The 21,262-nt window shown below is 40.5% G+C and overlaps 1 protein-coding gene across 2 annotated transcripts in view; it reads right to left on the bottom strand.

Annotated features, from left to right (window-relative positions):
- Positions 1-312: 312 nt before the first annotated feature.
- The window catches only part of LOC145555014 (attractin-like protein 1), a 65,220-nt gene continuing 44,270 nt past the window's right edge, over positions 313-21,262 (bottom strand). For both annotated transcript variants that reach the window (XM_081616085.1, XM_081616086.1), the window contains 2 exons: positions 9,591-9,643; positions 313-668 (listed from right to left, as the gene is read on the bottom strand). In XM_081616085.1, coding sequence (XP_081472211.1) covers positions 453-668; positions 9,591-9,643 — 269 coding nt within the window. In that variant the 3' untranslated portion in view covers positions 313-452. The remainder of the gene's footprint in view (positions 669-9,590; positions 9,644-21,262) is intronic.

Raw genomic sequence — 21,262 nt, 5'->3', positions numbered from 1 at the left:
TTCCTTTGTACAACAGTCAATTTGCTCAATTGTAGGGTTGTCCGAAAACTCTTCCAGGTTAAACTCCATGTCGGTTTAGAGAGTCGTAACAAAACCAAAGATGCTCCTTGCAGCCCACAAACATCAATAAGTGCCACAGAAGCCGCTCAAATATATAAATAGCACATCCCAACCAAACACCAACGCATTTCAAAAACACCACAAAAATTCCGCACAAGAATCTAACGGAATCAAATCATCCAAATATGACGAGCCCCCAATATGTTACGGCCCGCCTGTGGGTCACAACATAAAGAAGTCCAGACCAAGGCATATAATACAAAAGGCTTTATTCAAGCTCTGGCTGGACATAAAGGTACTGGAGAATCGTGGCAAAGAAACAAAAGGGTGGGAGCATTCACGAACCAGCCAGCAGTTGGCCGTCGGATTCGGGCCGCTCCCCTCGCCCTGCCTCACCAGATCATTCGCCCTACAACCAAGAACCGGAAAACCTCGGCTTGGCCAACGATCCCCAGTCCCAGCAACACAAAGAAAGTTAAACAGAAAAACACATTGAAGGAGCGTGAGCGAGGCTTGGAAAACACCCCAGCAGCCAGGAGCTCTTCCCAACTTACTCGCTCCCCTGGTGGGTGGGGCTTGATCCCTTTAAACTCTCGCCAGCCAATCAACTGCAAGAAAAGAACAGCAATTAAACAGGGATTCATTCACAATGGTGACAGGTGCCCGTCACAACTCTCAAGTTTAAATTGAAGAACAAAATGGTTGAAAGTATGTGATACCTTCTGATAGAGTATAAACATTTGTATTCTTTTTTTAAAGTTTTGTTAGTTAATGACTAAATATAACTCAGATTGTGAATATGTTCTGTATAAACTAAAAAGGAGACAGCTCAAAGTAGAATTGAGTAAATAAACATATATACATCTAAAAACATTTTAGCAATTAATTATAATAAAAATAAAATATACTGTCACGTAACTTTTGGAAAAATAACTTTTTAGAATGTATTTTTTTCTGTCAACTTTCATTTAACACTCCAGTCCAGTTGGTGGCAGTAATGCGCTTTCATAGTCGGTCAAGCATCCGCCATTAAACTCCAGAGGAAGATTTGCAATGGTGGTAATGAGTGCTAACTGCCTACACCCAACATGAACGAAAATACCCGTGCGTTGTGTGAAATGGTGGAAAAAGTCCTATTTCACGGAGTTACCTTTTCAGTATCGTTTTGATATTAAGCAATGTTCCAGCAGAAAACAACAGGTGGCACCGTGGCGGTCCAACAAGACCGAACTCACGGTAAGAAAGCTTTTATTAATAGCACGTGGAGCGAGGCTAGTTGCTTTGTTTGTTTCTTACAGAAAGCGGTCTGTCGTTTTCTTAATGCCGAAACAAGTGTAGGGTGAGATTTTGTATTGTAATCTCTATTACATGTGATGTTCTGAACTCTTAAAAATACTCGCATCTTCTTTTATTTTTTTCAGACCTGAAAAATTGCCAAGCCATACCAGCCAGACCTCAGACCACGGTGCCGAGGAGCTCTTACGGAGTCCACCAGGACGAACAGAAATTCAGTAAGTTATGATTTCACATTTAGTGAATAGTGAACACTCGCATATTTGGAAGGAAAACTCATCTTCCCGTTATTTCATTTATTTTGTTGTAACGCGGTACAGCAAGGCAGAATGTGGAAAGCAGTAAAGATCTACAAAATGGCGGACGGAGGATGGATCTGAGGACCAAGTCATGAAGCCGGTATGTATAATCACTGCGTTGATTCCCGACTGTATAATGGTTGGTTGAGAATAATTTTAACTTATTTACTTATGTACTTTTGAGAAAGCGATATATTTGCTACAATATTTTTTTAATTTTACATTTATTTCCACAGACTCCACAGAATGGGAGTCACATTTGTGTCAATCAGACTCTTCAGGAACGTTCTGATGTCCGTGATGAGGACAGAGATGCAACTGTGTGAGTATCTACTATTTTAGAATGTTGATGATATTTTATGCTTCAACATTGTTTATGTACATAATGTAATGATGCTATGTATTGACAATGCACAAAAATGTTTTCCAGCTGCATCCAGGACCTACTGCCAGTCATCCAGATGTAGCTAAAGAAGCAGGTAAGATTTATTACTAATCTAGAGATGTCACAATTCTTTGAACGATTAAAGTACAGTGATTTATTAAAATCCATCAAAGCAAATTATCTGCCTCAGAGTTTGTTGGACTATATTTTACTATTTATTACCAAATGCTTTTAATTCTTTTTTTCTTCCTATTGTTTCCAAGTGTTTTCTCTTTTTCATTAGTTTTTATTTTTTGTAAGAACGTATTAATGTGTTTTTTTTGTTTGTTTGTTTTAATGTCTTATGTGTGCATACTAAGCTGGAAGTTGCCAAACAATTTCACTGTAGTTTCTGTTGGGAATGGAAATCCCGATCGATGAATCATAATTTGTATTGACACACTGAGCATAAAATCAGCCAAGAAAAGCATTCAGACTTTACTTATTTTATTCATTTTCAGCGCTGAAAGGACACGCTTTAACCATCACATCCGAGAAGAGTTTCTAAAAAAGTCTGTAGCGTCTGAGGAGAAAGAGGAGGGCAGCTGATTATATGGACTGAAGAAATCACACCATGTCTCTGTGGCCTGGGAAAACGTTTCTTTTTTGTGAGAAATGGACCTTGGTGTCTAACAGAATCAAACATGTAACTTTTTACTATGGGCCTTTGTCTACCAGCGTATGACTCTTTCTCGACCTTGGTAAAGCGTCTCAACATTTCATAATGACTAAAAGATGCCTGTTGCTCATAATGGTTGTCTGTTCTGTGTTAACAGCTGATGGAGGAAGGCAGAGAGTACTGGCAGCAGAGGAGGTGGCATTTTGGGAGGATGGCAGGTATGAGGCGGTGTCAGGATGGACCCCAAGTTCCTCCAACCAGTAGCTCAGTGACATCAGGACTACAAGACAGGAACAGTCGTCAGGTCCACCCTACAGGAGAGATGTTGGGCCTGTCCTGAACGCAGCATAATGTTCATGTTTGGACAAAAAAAGACTGCCAGATGCTCCAGAAATGGACAAGCATTTATGTCTTATTTTGTGTGCAAACAGTAAAAAAAATAAAATGAAATAAAGGAAAAAAAACAACTTCTGTCTTTTTTATGTTCCTCATATATGAACATGTTGCATATAAGCAATATCAAATGAATATATTTTAATACAGCATTTGTTTTTATATTGATTTTTTTAAATGCAGCATTAAACATTTTAATGATTGGGGCAGGGTTTATTTACAAAGACAAATGCTATCCAATGGGCACACATCAACCAACCAATCACATGTCAATGATGAACTCTGATGTCATTGTTTTTCATCCAATGACTGAGAATCCACGTGGGACTGCTGAACCGCTTTTGCATATAATAGGCTATTCATATGCTAAGTAGAATCGTTAACATCTCTCGCCCGCCCACTCCTCTGCACCGCCACTCCCTCCGTCCAAGGATTCCGCAGTTGACAGATTTCGACTCCCGTGAGTGAAAATGTAAACTGTCGATTGGTGTCAATATCTGTCGCTGACTAGCTGCGTTCGCGTCAGAATACAGGGTCAAAATCCCACTTTTCGTCCTGTGTAAAACCTTGACCGTGAGACCACATTGGGTAATATTTATTTCAATAGATCAGCTTCCTTAGTTGACACGTTCAGCTTTTAAAACTCCCATTTTGTGTTTGAAGGCGTCTAAATCAGCGATCCTCACACTGTAAAGAATTACTGTTTTGGTTCATAATTAACATTCAAATATACTCAGGTGTGCCTGGTGTATTCAGAGCACACTGTCAGCAAACAGCATTTTGATTGGTTACCTTTCTCTTGACAAAGTCCTTCATTTCAGACAATACAAATGGATGCTAACAGGTTTGGTGAAATAATTGGGCTCCTGGCCCTGTTTGCTCTCCACCAGGACAGCTAGCGCTCACAAGGTGACGTTTTAGCTACTCTACGACTGTTTGTGCCAACTGTCGACCTCAGCAGATTGATGTCGCATACAAAACACTTTCACATGATCTACAAATATTAATGTGTATTGTATCAAACAGGTTTCATGCAGTTAACTGATAAAGAGGCAGTAGGAAGTTTTACATCATGTTATAATGTTATTCTCTCATCAAGAGCTGCAGGGTCCAATCCTTCTCCTTCCTCCTCACAGAGCACTCCTCCCCCACGACTCCTCCTGTCAGCTCCTTCAGACTAACCAGCAGCAATTAGCAAACACCTGGTGGAACTGCTGAGCTACTTCTCAGAGGAACACTGGTAAAAACGTTCTTACCAGCGTTAAGAGGATATTAACGCTCCTCTATTGGAGCCATGTTCTATTGGGATGATTTTCTGAAGGCAGAGCTTCAGAAAGAGCAGGAGCTTTTTAAAGAGTCAGAGTCCCAATTTTAAGGTGTTAAAATTCAATGTAAAATTTCTTTTAAGTTATGTCTGATATATGCAGCATTTTATATCTACTAAGGCAGTTCGATCGAACCCCAGGGGTTTGATGACTCGGTCTCAGGGGTTCGGCGGAGCCTCTGCCGCGGAGGTAAAGACACACGTGTAAAGTCGTGAAGACGCGCCCCACTTTGCAATCACTTGCTGCAGAGGATCACGTTACATGCTTAGCCAATCAGTGCTGCGGAAGAGCACTGATTGAAGGAGTTCCACTCAGCATGGATTTGAACTTGTGTCTTTAATCACTTCAGCAAAGCTCACCGTTTTTACCAAATTCTGTAGCTTTCGATGTAGCTACTTATAAATCTGCTCCTTAGTCGTATCTTTCTGGGGTTGGTACTGCCTCTGCTGGCGTGGGGGTGGTAACACAACTAATATAATTACATTACTAAATCAGAATACCGCAAAGTCTTTATTATTTATTAATAATTTTTCATTCTCTTAAGAATGTAGAGCTAATTAAATAATCTAAACAAGACCTTAAAGTGGTTCCAGTTTCTCTCGATGGCCAACCTGTTGAAACTGTGGCAAATTTTAAATCCCTTGGGTCGTTCCTGGCCAGTCAGCTCAACTTTGCTGAAAACACTGACTATATTTTGAAGAACTGTTCTCAGAGACTCTACCTTTTAAGAAGAGTTGTTTTGTTCCGCCAATCTGGACACAGTTAGAAAAACCTGTAAGAACTTCCAGATAACATTAAAAAGGGCTCACTTATTTTCTATTACGCTTTGCAAATTCAAATAACGCCGCCTTGATTTAGTTGTGGCATGCTCTATAGCAGGGGTCCCCAAACTACGGCCCGCGGGCCGGATCCGGCCCACCTCCACATTTGGTCCGGCCCCCTGAACAATACCAGAGAGAATTCAGATTTTTTTTTTTCATATGATTTTTTTTTTCCGGCTTATATGTGGATTTTTCTTCAACCACCAGGGGGCTCTTTAGCAGGAAGTGTGTCCTGTAAACTGTGGGTGTTTTGTTTTGCATGGTGCATTGCTGCCATCTGTTGGAGTTTTAGGGAACTGTTTGACTTTTATGTTAATCTAATCAGTGCGGTTGTTTGCTAGCGGTAGAGCAGATGAACACACGTGTCTGTTATGAACGCCGCATTCCAGGTCGAGTTCTTCGAAGCAATGCCTGTAAGTAGCAGCTTATACTTCAAAAGGAGCCTTTATGTTAACATATGATAAAAGAAGTAACTTGTTTATTGAATTTGTTTTGGAAATACCTGTGGGCGATTTGATTATGTGATACGTCATTGCTAATTAGCAGGCTGCTAAGATTTCTCAGGTCGTTACATAGGATTGCCGCTCATAGCATCCTGAGGTAGCTGTTGTATCAGTTGTACTTATGATGTATGCATCTGAATGTAACACACTTCTGTAAGCTGCTCTGAGCTCATCCTGAGTTGTTTGTGTTTTGACAGTTTCACTCAATTCTACATGGAAATAAAGGAAGAACTAATTAATCCAGACTCGTGTGAAAGGAGTTTGGCTGATGGTTAGTTTTGGTACAAGACACGATAGCGAGACCATTACAAAGTCAAAATTGGAAATCAAAGAAGAATGCGCCCATTAAAACGGAATTAGGTTTTAATAGGGAATTGAAATTTGAGAATGTTGTTGATCAGTTAAATAGCATTGAGGGGAAATGCTATTTAACAGTTTTTTAAATAATACTGGGATCATTATGAGAATTTGAGGAATAGATATTAGGATCCAGTAGATGGCAGTAGTGCAACAATAATGGATGCAAGCTGTTGTTGAAATCTAAAGAAGAAGAAGAACAAAGCGCCCATTTTCATTTAGCACATGCTAGTAGCACATGCTAGGACACGAAGGATCAGCACTTTTACACAGTTACTGTTCGGAAACTACCGTAATCAGTTCAGTTAAATCTAAACTTGGCAACTTTTCTTTTTCAACGTAATAAATGTGATATTCAATTGACCTGTTATGACTCAAATTTTGAGCGTCCGTCCCCCTCTGCTGCTGCTGCATCGCTGTGGAAAACCTGGAGCGGCAGAGATATCTGCGGCTTAGATGTGCATGTTTACTGGTTAAAAAAAAAACTTTGGGGTTGTGGTTTATAGTCCGCTGTAGCTCATAGTTAGGGAAATACGAATTATAATCCTTCCTGGATATTTTCTGTGAAGAACCCAGAGAGGGTTATTTGATTGTGCTTTCTGGAAAACAATAAATTTTTACATTTACGCACTCCTGCAATCGTCACACTTTTTCTGTTACAAACTGACTCCGGCCCCCCAGCAGAGAAGGGAAAAGTTATGTGGCCCTCACAGGAAAAAGTTTGGGGACCCTTGCTCTATAGGCTTATGTCTTGAATTTGGGGAAAAATTTTGGGGGAAAAAAATCATATTTTATTTATCACTACTGAAGGGTTCAGTGAATGCTGGTGGGTTCGGTACCTCAAAAAAGGTTAAGAACCACTGTACTAAGGGTAACATAGTTAAGTGATTATGCTGCAACATGACACTATGTGGTGGGAAAAAACATAATACTGCTATTTTAATTATTTGAAAATCATATAATAGAATATTCAGGACCTTTTTTAAGATTCTTTCACCCACAGTTGAGGTGTACCTTTGATCAAAAATACAAACCTCTTTATTCTTCATAAGTGGGAAACTTGGAAGAAAAAAAACAATCAGTATCAGTGTCATACTTAAATTCTGATGTATTAATCTAAATTGTGTTGAAGAACAGCAACCCAGTTGATGCAAACTCCTACTACAAATAATCTCATACTGCATAAGGTAACCTGAGACGGATTACGTTTTTCCTTATCAGTCCAATGACATTTAAGGCTAATATTGACCTCAGTCACAGTTGTGGCTCCACTCATATTAAAAAGAAGTGGATTTATTAAAAAGAAGTGGATTGCTTTTAAAATATCTAATACACACATACGCAGTCTTGCATGAGTGCGCAGAAAATAGCGACTGCATGGCAGAAAAGGTTTTGGATGTATTTACATCTGATTGTGCTCGCTCTTGTTCAAACAGTGCTACACCGTAATGCCACATTAATAGAAAGTCACAATGTAGTCAAACGCATGTGGAAAAAAACCACACAGCACTTCAGCCGTAGTCATAGCGATATCGAGGAGCCCTGCAGACTGAAAGCTCCTAAAATGGGTGCATGTGCGTCTGGATACATATGCATTATTGGAAGCAACACATAATGCTGGTGCCACCTAGTGCTTTTAGACATCAGTCTTAAAGCCAGGAGTTCAAAATGTTTGCTTGGGAAAAGAAACTTCTTGCATTACACATGGTTTTTCCTTTACAATATCATCCTAATTCATTCACTTTTTCTTAACTGTCTGTCTTTCTACCTGTCCAACACCTTCATATGTTTAAAGGGCATTTCTGACTCTTCTCTTTCTGCTGAACTCTTCTAATTGGTGGATTTTGTCTGACGTTGCAGCTTTCATAGTCACACTATATGGTTATTGACATTGACAGAACTTGAACTTTCTGTCAGTATGGTGTAATATTTGTAATGATGACTGCAATCCATAGACAAATAATTTTTCCCCCATGCAGGCACAAGCAAGCACACTTGCATTCTACAAAACATCAGTTTTGTCTCCAGATTTCCACCTCCATCTGCCCTCCAGAGTCAAAAACCAGCAATTTGTTGCAAATGAGGAAAGTCAATGCATCTCATTGCATCTGGAAACATGAAAATAAACTCCAGGACATAAACATTGCTTTAATTTCCTCTCCCCATCTTCAAACCTAGGAAAAAAAGAACTTTTTTTTTTTTTTGTGCTTCGGGGATATTTCAATCAGATTTTTTTTTTGTCAGCAACACATTTCTAAATCACTTATAGGCTAGTGCCAAAATCTGAGCAAACTTTCAAAATGTCACCAAAAAAAAAAGAAGCAAATTAGTCATGTTTCCATCTACTAGTTTGGAGAGCATCAAGCAGGCTAAGCTAAGAGTATTATGATCAAATGTCAGTGTTACATATGGCTGTAAGAAAGAGGGAGTAAACTAGCAGTTTTGTCTCCAAAACATTTGTCTCCATAGAGAAAAGTTTTCAGGACTTTTCTCCATAGAAAAAAGGAGAAAAGTTTTCAGGACTAGGTTGCTATCAAGCAAGTTGTAATTGTTCTGTCATGTCAACTAGTATTTACGACGTTACATATTTCCAGAAAGACGCCAACAGCAGAAACACCTGATAAGTCATGTGTCATGACATATCAATGTTATCTGGTAAATGTGCTTTGCCGAAAAATAATTGATCTTTTTATCGCATTAATCTTTTTACAAAAAGTCAAAATCCACCTCAAGTGAGTAAAACCTTTTTTGTGAAACTGAGCTACTTGAGGTTTATAATTTTTCTATTTCCATTAACCTTTTCTAATGATGTTCTGATCTGCTCTCCATTTAACTGCATACTTAAAGCACTGGTCACATGTGCAGGTTACAGCTGCTTCTCTTTATTCACACTGTTTCCATGTATGCCAAGCTAATCACTACAATGTGCTACTTCCTGTTACTAGAGTCCAAATTAAATCTCTCACCACAGCAGTCGTTACGAACATTACAGCAGACACTCATGGTACAGTTAGTCTCTATTATTTTAGCTCATAATTTTGAATGGCAGAATTGACTTAAGCATTGACTTAATAGGCAGAAGTGACTTATTACAGATGTCAGTGTGTATTTATCTGAATAAATAAGTTCATACAAAAAAACCCCAGTTGTTTAGGTGAACAATTAATGTTTTACGGAAGTTTTCATTAGGAAATACTATCAGTAAATTCTACGTCTGGTTCCAGACTTCCAGTTGTTCATTTTTTAACAAAACAAAAGCCCAAAAGGCAACATTGCAGCAGTAGCACACAGCTGAACAGTACACAGTTATGTTTTTTTTTTTTGTTTGTTTGTTTTTACAGTAGGCTGGTTGAAATTCAGATGAGGAACAGTTTCTGCTCCAGAGTTGTGCGTCTACATACAAAATGACCAGCAAGGTCAGTTTTCTTCCAGGAATAATAGAAGGGCACACACACATCCAGACCAAGACTCAGTAAAACGTTGGCATTGTACTTACAGTAACAGGTTCCACGGAGAGGGTTACCAAGGTATCGGCTCTCTGAATCGCATCTGCAGCAACACAAAGGAGGGAAAGGGCAGGAGGAAGATCAGAGGAAAGAAAGTGCAGCAGCTTTAGCATTCAGCACTGGTAAGTTTTACTAAAACCTTTTTTGTAAAGGTGTGTGTGTGGTAGTGTGTCAGCTGGGTATTTTGTCTTCCTCAAGCTGCTTGGTAGGTAATTTCCCCTCGGCAGGCCCATCTAGCCAAAGCCGCTCCATTTCCCCCCCAAAAGATTCCCACATTCAGACACAAAACACAAATGAACACAGGTGTTAATGAGGAAATCTCACACATGTATTGGTGGGTTGTCATGCATTTGAATGATAAAGTTTCAAAAAAATGGAGATGAAAAAGAGGCTGTTCTTTCATAAATGTGAATAAAGGAGTTCTGATTTCTAGAATTGATTCTAGTGGGAGATCATCAATAAGGAAAAACAACAAATTCAAAATCCATGTTTATTGTGATCAGCACACAAGTAATTCGGCACAAAAACAAACTCCAGGACATAAACACTGCTTTAATTTCCTCTCTCCTACAGGAGAGATATTTAAAAACTCATCTTTTTAAATCAAGTATTGTCGTTCTCCTGCTTTCCTTCTTTATCAATGACCTTATTATGTAACAGAACCTGATTTTAATAAATAATAGATATTTTGTCCAGTAGGAATTAGAATGGCCTCATAAACACAGCAAAAGTCTTAGAAAAACTCACGTCTTCTTCGTGCTGACAATGCTTTTAAACATCGCAGTTTGCTAAACAGCTAAGTTAATTAGCAAGGTCCTTGCAAACTAGTACGGACCACACATCTGACATGAACAACACAATATGAATAATTTACCATCTATTCATTTTAAATGGTTTATGTTCCCAAAACCAATTCTATGTAGTTTTTTTTTTTTAGCATGTCTGTTGGTGACTTGGGAAACACACTCAGATTTCAATTAACCTACAGTATTTCCTGCTAGGAATGTAGCATTCACAGATTTACATTTTTTTCTCTATAACATAACTACAGATTGTTTAGTACAGCATATTTAAAATATTTGAAAGAAAATGAAGTTTGGGAAGCTGAATATCTATAGCCAGTGCTACTTGATGTGCTACTGGCTGATGTTTACAAATCAACCCAGGAGACACTTTTTGTCTCTCCCTAAAATAGATAACAAAACTGTAGATATTCTACAGTAGTCCTAAGACAGTTTTCACAGTGCATATTAATGCATAATAAGGTATATTTAGTCTTGTTGAACTATGAAAATAGGCAGTTGTAAGGGTTTTTAATGGTCCACTGTAGTGATGTGAAAATTTGCACTCCAAATGTTGTAATCCCCAATACCAGTGTAATAAAATGCATCTTAACTTCCATTTTTTAATACCAGCTTCTGTTTGTTTGTTTATTTGTTTTTCAATTTATATATTTAATCCATATTGTTATGAAAAGTCCTTGACTTAGACATCCCGCGCCCCCCCTGCAGTGTCACTGCATCCCCCACAGTTTGGGAACCTCCGGCCTAAGGTATAAAAGCCAGCTTCTTTGTCTCACTTTGTAATGGGTGTCGGTGCAAATGTAACATGCATCTCTGAATAAACGCACATCAACTGCAAAATTACAGGTAAAACATTTTTTTCTTTCACAGTTGGAAGGCTGATAGACCTTAAAGGTAAGGTTAAAAATGATGCCAGAGCCAATGTTTCACTGTAAATTTTTTTAATTTCAAGAGAAAAATACCACCAGTTGTGATCTAAAATGAGCCTGAAAACAACTTGGAAAATTAACATAAAACAAACAAGTTGTCAAGATTTGCGGGTGGTGGTGAGGTGGAGACGCAGGCAGGACCCAGGTTGTAGAGAAAATGATTAATTTAATGATGAATGCACAGCTCGACAGTCCAGACAAGCAGGCAGCACAGTGAGCGAAGGCTAGAGCTAACACTGGTAGCAACAGACTAGTAACTGCATGCAAGAGCTGAAGTTGCCACAGGGCTTCTCAGTTCTACTGTGCATGACTGACTGACAAATACAAAGTAACACAAGTACAGTTTTTCACTGATTTATGTTTTACTTATGGCAACTTCACATGACATCAATAGTTTTAAATTGTTTTACAGTTTATATATTTTTCCTGTTGGATTTTACTGTACATCACTGTTAAATGTGTGAATATTTTTTATAGTGCAGTCTGATCATACAGCAGGGCAGTGATCTTGAAAGCACCAACAAATCCAAAAATAAAACAAAAGTGATTCAGTCAAAGTTTGGACCTAAACTTAGTTGAGATGCTGTGGGGGGTTTCACACACTTTAAACGCCTCAAATCTCACTGAATAAAAAATAAATAAATAAATAAATAAATCAAAGTTGGCCAGACATCCTCCACAGAGATGTATAAAACCAATTAAGGTTTAGGAAATTATTACTTTTCTGCTAACACCAGAAATATTATGGATAGAATATTGAAGAAATCCTTTTAAATCCTCTTTTTGTGTTTACTGGTCATTTTTGATCATCTAACATGTGCAGCGCGACTCAGAAGATGGATAAATAGTCTTGTAAAAGGGCACCTGGGGCCATTTTCTTTCCTAGAGGGAACGACAATCTGGTCCTGAACTCAGAGCTCAAACAGAGGCAGTCCGCACACTTAAGCTGCTTACAGCGGTTCTAATGGGCAGAAAATAAGGCCCGCATGAGTGGGTTATCTCTTCATTTAAAAGAACATGTGACTCAGCTACACAAGCAGTGACACACACACACGCACACATTTTTTCTGTACTGAAAGCTGATATCATAAACCTCATAATACCATTTAAGTTAAGGAGTCAAGCTGGTGCTAGTTCTGTTTCTGTGTCAAAAATAATAATCATTTACACTCATATGGTTTTAATAAGAATAAAAATGGCACTGTGTGATGTAAAAAAAGAGGAAACTACACAAACTGGTGGAAAATTTTAATTCACATAATTTAAAAATGATTACACAGTTTAGTAGATGAGCTCAGATCTTCAGCAATCAATCTGATCCAAGTGACCAAACTTAAGCTTTTCTAATTTTGTGATTAAAATCATCAACTTAAAAAAATTAAAGTACAGAAGAAATATCTGCTAAATACCATGTTGGTATAGTGCTTTAGCATTAGTGGAACTAATGTATATGACTATATACAGTATTTGAAGAAATACCCTGGGAAGTCTCTAAGGCCAGGTGCAATAGGAGGCTAAATGAAGGAAAAGTATGGCCTGCGATAGCTCACAGTGGACAGCTGTGGACAAATAAAAGATGTACTAATTATGTAGAGAGGATTGTGACAATATATTCATGTGCACAGAAACACCATGATGTACACACACAGAGCAAACCAGCTTTAGCTAATGTCCCCATTAGCTCGGACTGTGACTTTGCATACTATGAAACTGCACACCTGCTGAACCTCTGAACACCCACCATCCACCCAACGGGGGACCAAACTTTCACTTTAAACCAGTGTTTCTCAACCTTTTTCAGCCCAGCGCCCCCCTAGCCTCTATTTAGGTCCCTCACCGCCCCCCACCAAAGAATGTGCAGGCTACTTTGCACTGACCATTATTTTATTATTAATATTACTATCACTATTGTAGATGTTTTGATTTTTATGCTTGTTTCTGTATTTATCATCAAAAATAATTTCCCAGAGAACAAAAAAGTCATGGGAATAGAAATTACTTTCACAGGCGTCAACGAAAAATGCAATGAACATTCAAGTTCAAATTGGTAGACCTAACAGCAGCCAATCAGTGGAAAAATATTCTTATTTTGTGCCATATTGTTAAATATTCCACAAAATGACCAGATAAAAGATGTACAACATGCCAGTTTAAACTTTGAACTATTTGCAAAACGACTGAGCTCTGCAACATTAAAACATGGATAAAACTGTAACTACATTAATCATAGCTCTTCTTCTCTTCAGTGTTTCTGTCAGTTTCTGGTGGTGCAGCTCTGTGCTGCCTTCAGGAGAATGAAACATCAGAGTATCAACCATAAAACTTCACCCACATGGCATTTATTTTGCAAACCAGAGCTTTCAGCGGAAAAACAAAAGTTCCAGGTCCTTTTAATGCCATCAAAATATGAGACAGAAACATGGATTATATCTTTATATAGACCTGTCTATTGATTTATAGATTAATAGTTTTACTGGAAGGAAATTACAAATAACAAATCTGGTTCTTAATCAAATCCTAATGAGTCAAATTTAAAGTGTCATGGAGTCATCAGCCTCATGACATTACCACTGACATGAAAAATAATATTGAAGAAATAAATATATCAAATCTAATTAAAAACATAAATAAGTGATCAGTTCTTTACTGTTATGGTCTGTAAGATATATTTATTGTCAGTATTAGATATGGTCTCAACAAACCCATGACACTTCAACAATATTATTTTACCTTTTATTTGGAAATAGTGTCTGTTTATTCTTGCCATAAAAGTCTCTGTATTTAGTATTGCTCGAAATGTCTTGCCATACCAGTTTATTTCTCTGTATTTACTTTAGTCTCTTAGTTTATTCTTACATTTTGTTCTTCATTCATTTCCATTTAGTTTCCTTTGATTAGTATTATCCTGTCTAGGTTTATTGCTATGTCCACTTTAGTTTCTTTCTTGTTGCTAGATTTATTTAATCGTTTATTGACCATCAGTAATATTCACTCATCACCTGTTGCACCGCCTAATCGTCATGTTTCACATCATGTTTTGATTTTTCACTGTTCAGAGTCGGATTCTCTGTTTTTATGCCATAATTCACATCTAGTTCATCGCTCCGTTTTATGTCCCGTTTCTCCTGTTTCAGAGTTTTGCGCAATGTGCGCGTCATTTTTTATTTTTTACCCCATAAGGTGCGCGTTCTGAAACGTATCGACGGGGAAAAGGCAGACTGACATAAACCTTTTAAAACAACGGAACCACTTACACTTACAGCGCCGGTGTTAATGCTATAAAATGAATGCTCTCTATCGAGGTATCACCTATGGAGGGATTTCTTTATTTAAATGGGTTCATTTTTCAGAGGGATACAAAGTGAGGGTATCGTAAGTAATTACATGTTTATAAGAGTGATTTTCTGTTGTCCTACCATGGAAGCGGGCAGCTTTCAAATGTAAATAAAACACTTTTTAATATAAGTTGCTGCTTAATATGATCAAAGCACTGCCAAAACATATGTACAAAAATACCAAAGTGAATCACAGCAGCGGTGAAGCTACCAGTAGCAGGAGTAGAGCTGCGCCAAGAAGCTAACAGAAGCTAACAAACACCGAATAGAAGAAGAGCTGCCATCGATACAGTTGCAGCCAAGCACGTTTTAATGTTACACAATACAGTTTTACCAAGTTACTCAAAGTCTAAACTGGCATTGTTGTGCATTTAAGGTGTAAAGTTTACCTTCGGCCAAACGCCCCCCAAAGGCATCCCAGCGCCCCTCTTTTGTAAAAATTTCCGCCAGCGCCCCCTGCCGTCCTCTGAACGCCCCCTGGGGGGCGGTATCGCCCACGTTGAGAACTGCTACTTTAAACCAAAAAGACAAACCAATCCTCCTCTACTTGTTATGTTTGGAAGTGACCCAGAAAAAACAGCAGCATTCAGATAGCGCTGTGGATACAAGTGAATGAACATGACACGGCCATGAGATAAGCAAGTGAATGCATAACAGATGCTGCACTTCTCTGTAAGAAAATAATAAAAATATGTGTTAGTCTTCATGTTAGTCTTTTCACTGATTGGGGGATTTTGAAATATTTTTCTTTAAACAGTTGTCAGGGTTTCCCCCAGTGTATTATAAGCCTGGTGGCCCACCATGCTTTGCCAGCTCCCCCCTCGAGATGCAGCGGTCCAGAGTATCAACCTTTTTAGTAGTTTTTATGTTCTTTTGGTGATAGTTTTTATAATTATGCACAGTTTTAGCACCCTTGCACTACAATACAGTCTGACTGAACTATTAGAACTTAATCACGGTGCACAGTACCTGCCAATCCATCCCTTCGGAGATAATCAGACCACCAACAGGGACACCCGCAGCAGCGAGTCGGAGGAGGAAGCACTGTGAACAGGGGCAGAAGAGAGGCAAGCGGGCAGGCATCCAGGCAAGGCTGAAAGCTAAGCTGTTCAGACCACCACTTCCTACCATCTTCCTTTCCGATGCGTGGTCAAGAGAGATTTGACTGCAAGTGTCCACAATGAAAGCCTTGAACAACAACTGCTGCTGCTGCTTGATTTTCTCCGAAACCTGGCTAGACAGCTCCACTCCAGATGCTGCTATTGAGTTAGCGGGCCACGCCGTCTACCAAGCCGATAGGACAGCGGACTCGGGAAAGAGAACCGGCAGGGACCTGAGCATCTACATTGCCAACTCCTGGTGCACCAACAGCACGGTAGTGGATAAGCTGTGCAGACAAAAGCAGAACTTTTACTGCTAAAGTGCCGACCATTCTATCTCCCCCATGAGTTTACTGCTGTTTACATCTGTGCTGTTTACATTCCACCGGACACTAAAGCTAAGGTAGCACTAGCACAAGTACACAGTATCATCAATAACTGCCTCGTAGCACACCCAAACAGTGTTTTTATTGCAGTTGGGGACTTCAATCATGCAGATTTGAAATCTGTTCTGCACAAATTCCACCGAAATGTCAAATGTGCTACCAGAGGGAATAGAACTTTGGATCAGGCATATACTAATGTAGGAGATGCTTACAGAACCCAGACCTACCGCCACCTGGGTCTGTCAGACTACCTCTTTCTTCTGCTGCACCCACAGTATAAACCCAAGATCAAGACTGCTGAGACCACCGTCCAAACAGTGAGAATATGGCCAGAGAACGCTGTTTCTATGCTCCAGGACTGTTTCCACCACACAGACTGGGATGTTTTCAGAGAGCAGGGCACAGTAACACCTCTGTCTAAAACAGAGGTGACAATTACATCACCTCTGTTTTAGACTACATCTGCTTCTGTGTGGACAATGTCACAACATGAAGACAAAGCCATGTGTTTCCTAACACTCCACCTTGGATGACACACAGGGTTCAGCAGCTCATCAGAGCTAGGAACAGTGCTTTTAGGTCTGGCAACCAGGAGGCATGTAGCAGGGCCAGGACTGTGCTGATGAGGGGTATCAACTCTGCCAAGCAACAACACAGGAGGCGCATTGAGGCTATATTCGCCGATGCATCAAATCCCAGGCAGGTGTGGGAGGGCACTGGGCCATAACTGACTACAAAAAAAAATCATCTACCCTAGCCAACAGTCCCACCTTGGCGGAGGATTTAAATGTCTTTTATGCCCACTTTGACAGGGGGAACACCAACCCTGCCCTCGCCCCCCTCTCCTCCACAGCCCCAGCCCCAGTCCTGACCCAACACAAAGTGAGGTGCGCTCTCTGCAGCATAAACATTAGGAAAGCACCCGGGCCTAACGGAGTGACGGGCCGAGTGCTTAAGGAATGTGCTGCAGAGTTCAGACGTCCTCACCTCCATTTACAACATATCGCAGCATGGGTCCCAGCCTGCTTCAAAGCCGCCACAATAGTCCCCCTTCCAAAACAGTCCCATGTCACAGGTCTTAACGAATGTAGGCCTGTGGCACTCACTCCCATCCCCTCCAAGTGCATGGAGAGACTGGTCATAAAACACATCAAAGCTGAAATTCCACCATCACACGACCCATACCAGTTTGCCAACAGGGAAAACCGCTCCACAGAGGACGCTATCGCCATCGTGCTCCACACACTGCTGGAGCATCTGGAGCACAAAAACACCTACACTCGTCTCCTCTTTGTGGACTACAGTTCGACATTCAACACCATTCAGCCCTACAGATTCTGCCACAAACTCCACCAACTGGGACTTAACACCACCCTCTGCAACTGGACTGTAGACTTCCTTACCAAATGTACACAGACTGAACTCTCCTGGCACTCTTTCAACAACCTGTTACAGGTCAGATCCAGTATTCTGCTGCTGAGCTCCTCCGGCTGCGGTTTCATCTATCTGCACTTCCCCCTGCTTCACTACTCATCTCGGATGCAACTTTCCTACCACGTCGGAAATACATCCACCGCGGGTCTCGTCGGAACTTCCAAGAGGACACGTCGAAACCCATAAAATCCATCTGGTCTACCTTTCGTCGTCTCCGGCGTGCTTCCAACCGGGTTGTTGACCGCAGCGTGCTAGCTTGCCTAGCCCGGTCAGCTAACACTCCTGCAAAGTCTGATAACTCCTCTGTAAACTTCGGTCTGCTTAACATCCGCTCACTCACGGGCAAGGGACATCTCATCCAGGATCTCCTCACTGACCGCAAGTTTGACTTTCTATGCTTGACTGAGACTTGGCAACAACCTAATGACTTTTCTCAGCTCAATGATTCTACTCCACTGGGGTTTGTTTACATCTGTCAACCCTGTGGCACCGGCCGGGGAGGAGGTCTCGTGATAATTCACCACGAGAAGTGGAAAGTCTCGCCGTTGTCTGCTCCCACCTTCTCTTCGTTTGAATCAACTGTGTGTCAGCTCTCTGGACCTACCCCCACCATCATCACAACCATCTACCGCCCCCCGAAAACTAACAGTGACTTTCTGAATGACTTTGCTGCTCTTCTCACTCACCTGTCAACCCTCTCACCAAACATCATAGTATTGGGTGATTTCAATATTCACATGGACGATGGCAATAGTTCTCTGACTAAAGACTTTTCATCCTGCCTCCAGAGTTTTGGTCTCCAGCAGTTCATCAATGTTCCCACTCATTCTAAGGGTCATGTCCTGGATCTAGTCTGTTGTTCTGGTGTTTCCCCCTCTGATTATACAGCAGATGAACTCGCCATAACTGACCATTTCCTCCTCTCATTTAATATTTGTCTCCCTCTCTCAATCACTAAGCTTTCCCGTCTTATCTCTTTCCGTAACATTAAGGATATTAATTTAAATTCTCTCTCCTCCGGCGTCAATTCTCTCATGGACAATATATACTCAACTCTAAATTCAACCACCCTTGATGACCTGGTCTCACATTACAACACTGGTCTTCACTCAATACTCAACTCTCTTGCTCCGTTAAAAACCAAATCTGTTTCTTTTGCTCGTTCTGCCCCCTGGCTAACTCCTGAACTTCGGCTCATGAAGGCCAAAGGACGGCAACTTGAGAGGCTCCACCGGAAAACTGGACTAGTTGTTCATAAAGACATTTACAAATATCACATATTACATTATAAGGACTGTATCACTCAAGCCAAATCCTTCTACTACACTGGTTTAATCTGTTCAAATGAAGGTTCCACCAAGTCAATATTCTCACTTTATAAGAACATCATTCAAGTTCCGGACTCGCTACCTTCATATTTGTGTTCAACTGATTTTTGTAATTCCCTCATGTCATTTTTTGACAGTAAAATTCGTAAGATTCACCAGCATCTCAGCTCACAACCCTCCACCTGTCCTACTCTTGAACTTTCTCCTCCAGCCCACTCCTTCTCTTCCTTCCAGCTCCCAACAACATCAGAAATTACAACCCTTATACACAAATCCAAGTCGTCCACCTGTCTGCTTGACCCTCTTCCCACAGTCCTGGTTAAAGCCTGTGCCCCATCCATACTCCCTGTTATCTCTGCCATTATTTACTCCTCTCTCTCCACTGGAACAGTTCCTGCATCATTTAAAATTGCTGCCATAACCCCTATCTTAAAAAAACCTGGTGCTGATCACTATAATCTGAATAATTTCCGTCCTATCTCCAACTTGCCTTTCATCTCCAAAATTCTTGAGAAGATAGTAGCATCCCAACTTCACACTTATTTATCCAACAATAACCTGTATGAACTGTTTCAGTCTGGTTTTCGTCCCCTCCACAGTACAGAAACAGCTCTCATAAAAATCACTAATGACCTCCTTATGGCAGCTGATTCCGGCTTGCTGTCCATTCTCATCCTACTTGATTTGAGTGCAGCGTTTGACACTATCTGCCATGCCACCCTACTCAACAGACTTTCCTCTAATGGTATCACACAGACACCTCTAAACTGGTTTAAATCATATCTCTCTGGCCGCACTCAGTTCATTCGGATCAAAACCTTCTCTTCCCAGCCTTCCTCTGTCACATCAGGAGTTCCCCAGGGATCTGTCTTAGGGCCCCTCCTCTTCATTATTTATCTCCTTCCCCTGGGCAATATTTTTCGCAAGCAGGACATTGATTTCCACTGTTATGCGGATGACACCCAGCTCTATGTTTCCAGTAAGCCCGCCTCCAACCTCCCACCGTCTTCGCTTACTGACTGCTTGACTGAAATAAAATCCTGGTTCTCCTCAAATCTGCTTAAGCTTAACAGTGATAAAACAGAGGTTCTTCTCATTGGTACTAAATCTACTCTGGCCAAAATCAAAAGCTTCAGTCTTGTAATTGATAACTGTCCCGTTTCTCCCTCCCCTCAGGTAAAGAGTCTGGGTGTCATCCTTGACAGCACCCTGTCTTTCCAGTCTCACATTAATAACATTACCCGCTTGGCTTATTTTCACCTACGCAACATCAACCGCCTCCGCCCCTCCCTTACTCCCTATTCCACTGCCATCCTTGTTCACTGTCTTGTGACATCACGCCTTGACTATTGCAACTCCCTTCTGTTTGGTCTCACCCAGAAATCTCTTCATAAGCTCCAATTGGTCCAGAATTCAGGTGCCCGTATCATTACCAAAACCCCATCCATGCACCACATCACTCCTGTCCTGCAAAGACTCCATTGGCTGCCCACCAAGTTCCGCATAGAATACAAAATTCTTCTGTACACTTTCAAGGCCCTTTACAATCTCTCCCCACCATATCTTTTAAATCTTATTCATATTGCCATTCCCTCTCGCTCCCTCAGATCATCCTCCTCCATCCATTTCACTGTCCCCTCTGCCCGTCTCACCACCATGGGGAGCAGAGCTTTCAGTCGCTCTGCTCCCCAACTCTGGAACTCATTACCACCATACCTTAGAAACATAAAGTCATTATCAAATTTTAAAACCAAATTCAAAACACACCTTTTTAGATCTGCCTTTTCCACATGACACAATTGGTTTGCCTGATTTTACATAGATTTTATATAGATAACATTGTTTTGTTTTTATTTATTTTTATTTTTAATTGTGACATTTTATTTGTTTCTGTCACAGTTTTTTTTTACTCTTGTACGGTGTCCTTGAGTGCCAGAAAGACGCCTTTGAAATAAAATGTATTATTATTATTATTATTAGAAGGTCAGAGTGGGCAACAACATCTGCTCCACTCTTTCCATTAACACCGGCGCGCCCCAGGGGTGTGTGTTAAGCCCTCTGCCTTATACCCTGTTCACCCATGACTGCTCTGCCTCTTCTCCCTCCAACCTGATCATCAAGTTCGCAGACGACACCACCGTTCTTGTCGTCTGCAAACTTGATGATCACCAACAGCAACGAGAGGGAATACAGGACAGATGTGCAACATTTGGCCTCGTGGTGTGAAAGCAACAACCTGGCTCTAAATACCAAAAAGACCAAGGAAATGATTGTGGACTTTAGGAAAAAACAACCCGAACCGAAATCTGTTACTACCATTGAGTGTTGTACTCCAAAAACACAATTT

The sequence above is a fragment of the Poecilia reticulata genome, chromosome 15 (assembly GCF_904066995.2).
Source record: "Poecilia reticulata chromosome 15, P_reticulata-male-v2, whole genome shotgun sequence".
Classification (NCBI taxonomy): domain Eukaryota; kingdom Metazoa; phylum Chordata; class Actinopteri; order Cyprinodontiformes; family Poeciliidae; genus Poecilia; species Poecilia reticulata.
The sequence above is the reverse complement of the archived record's forward strand: the minus strand, read 5'-3'. Positions and strand labels throughout refer to the sequence as shown.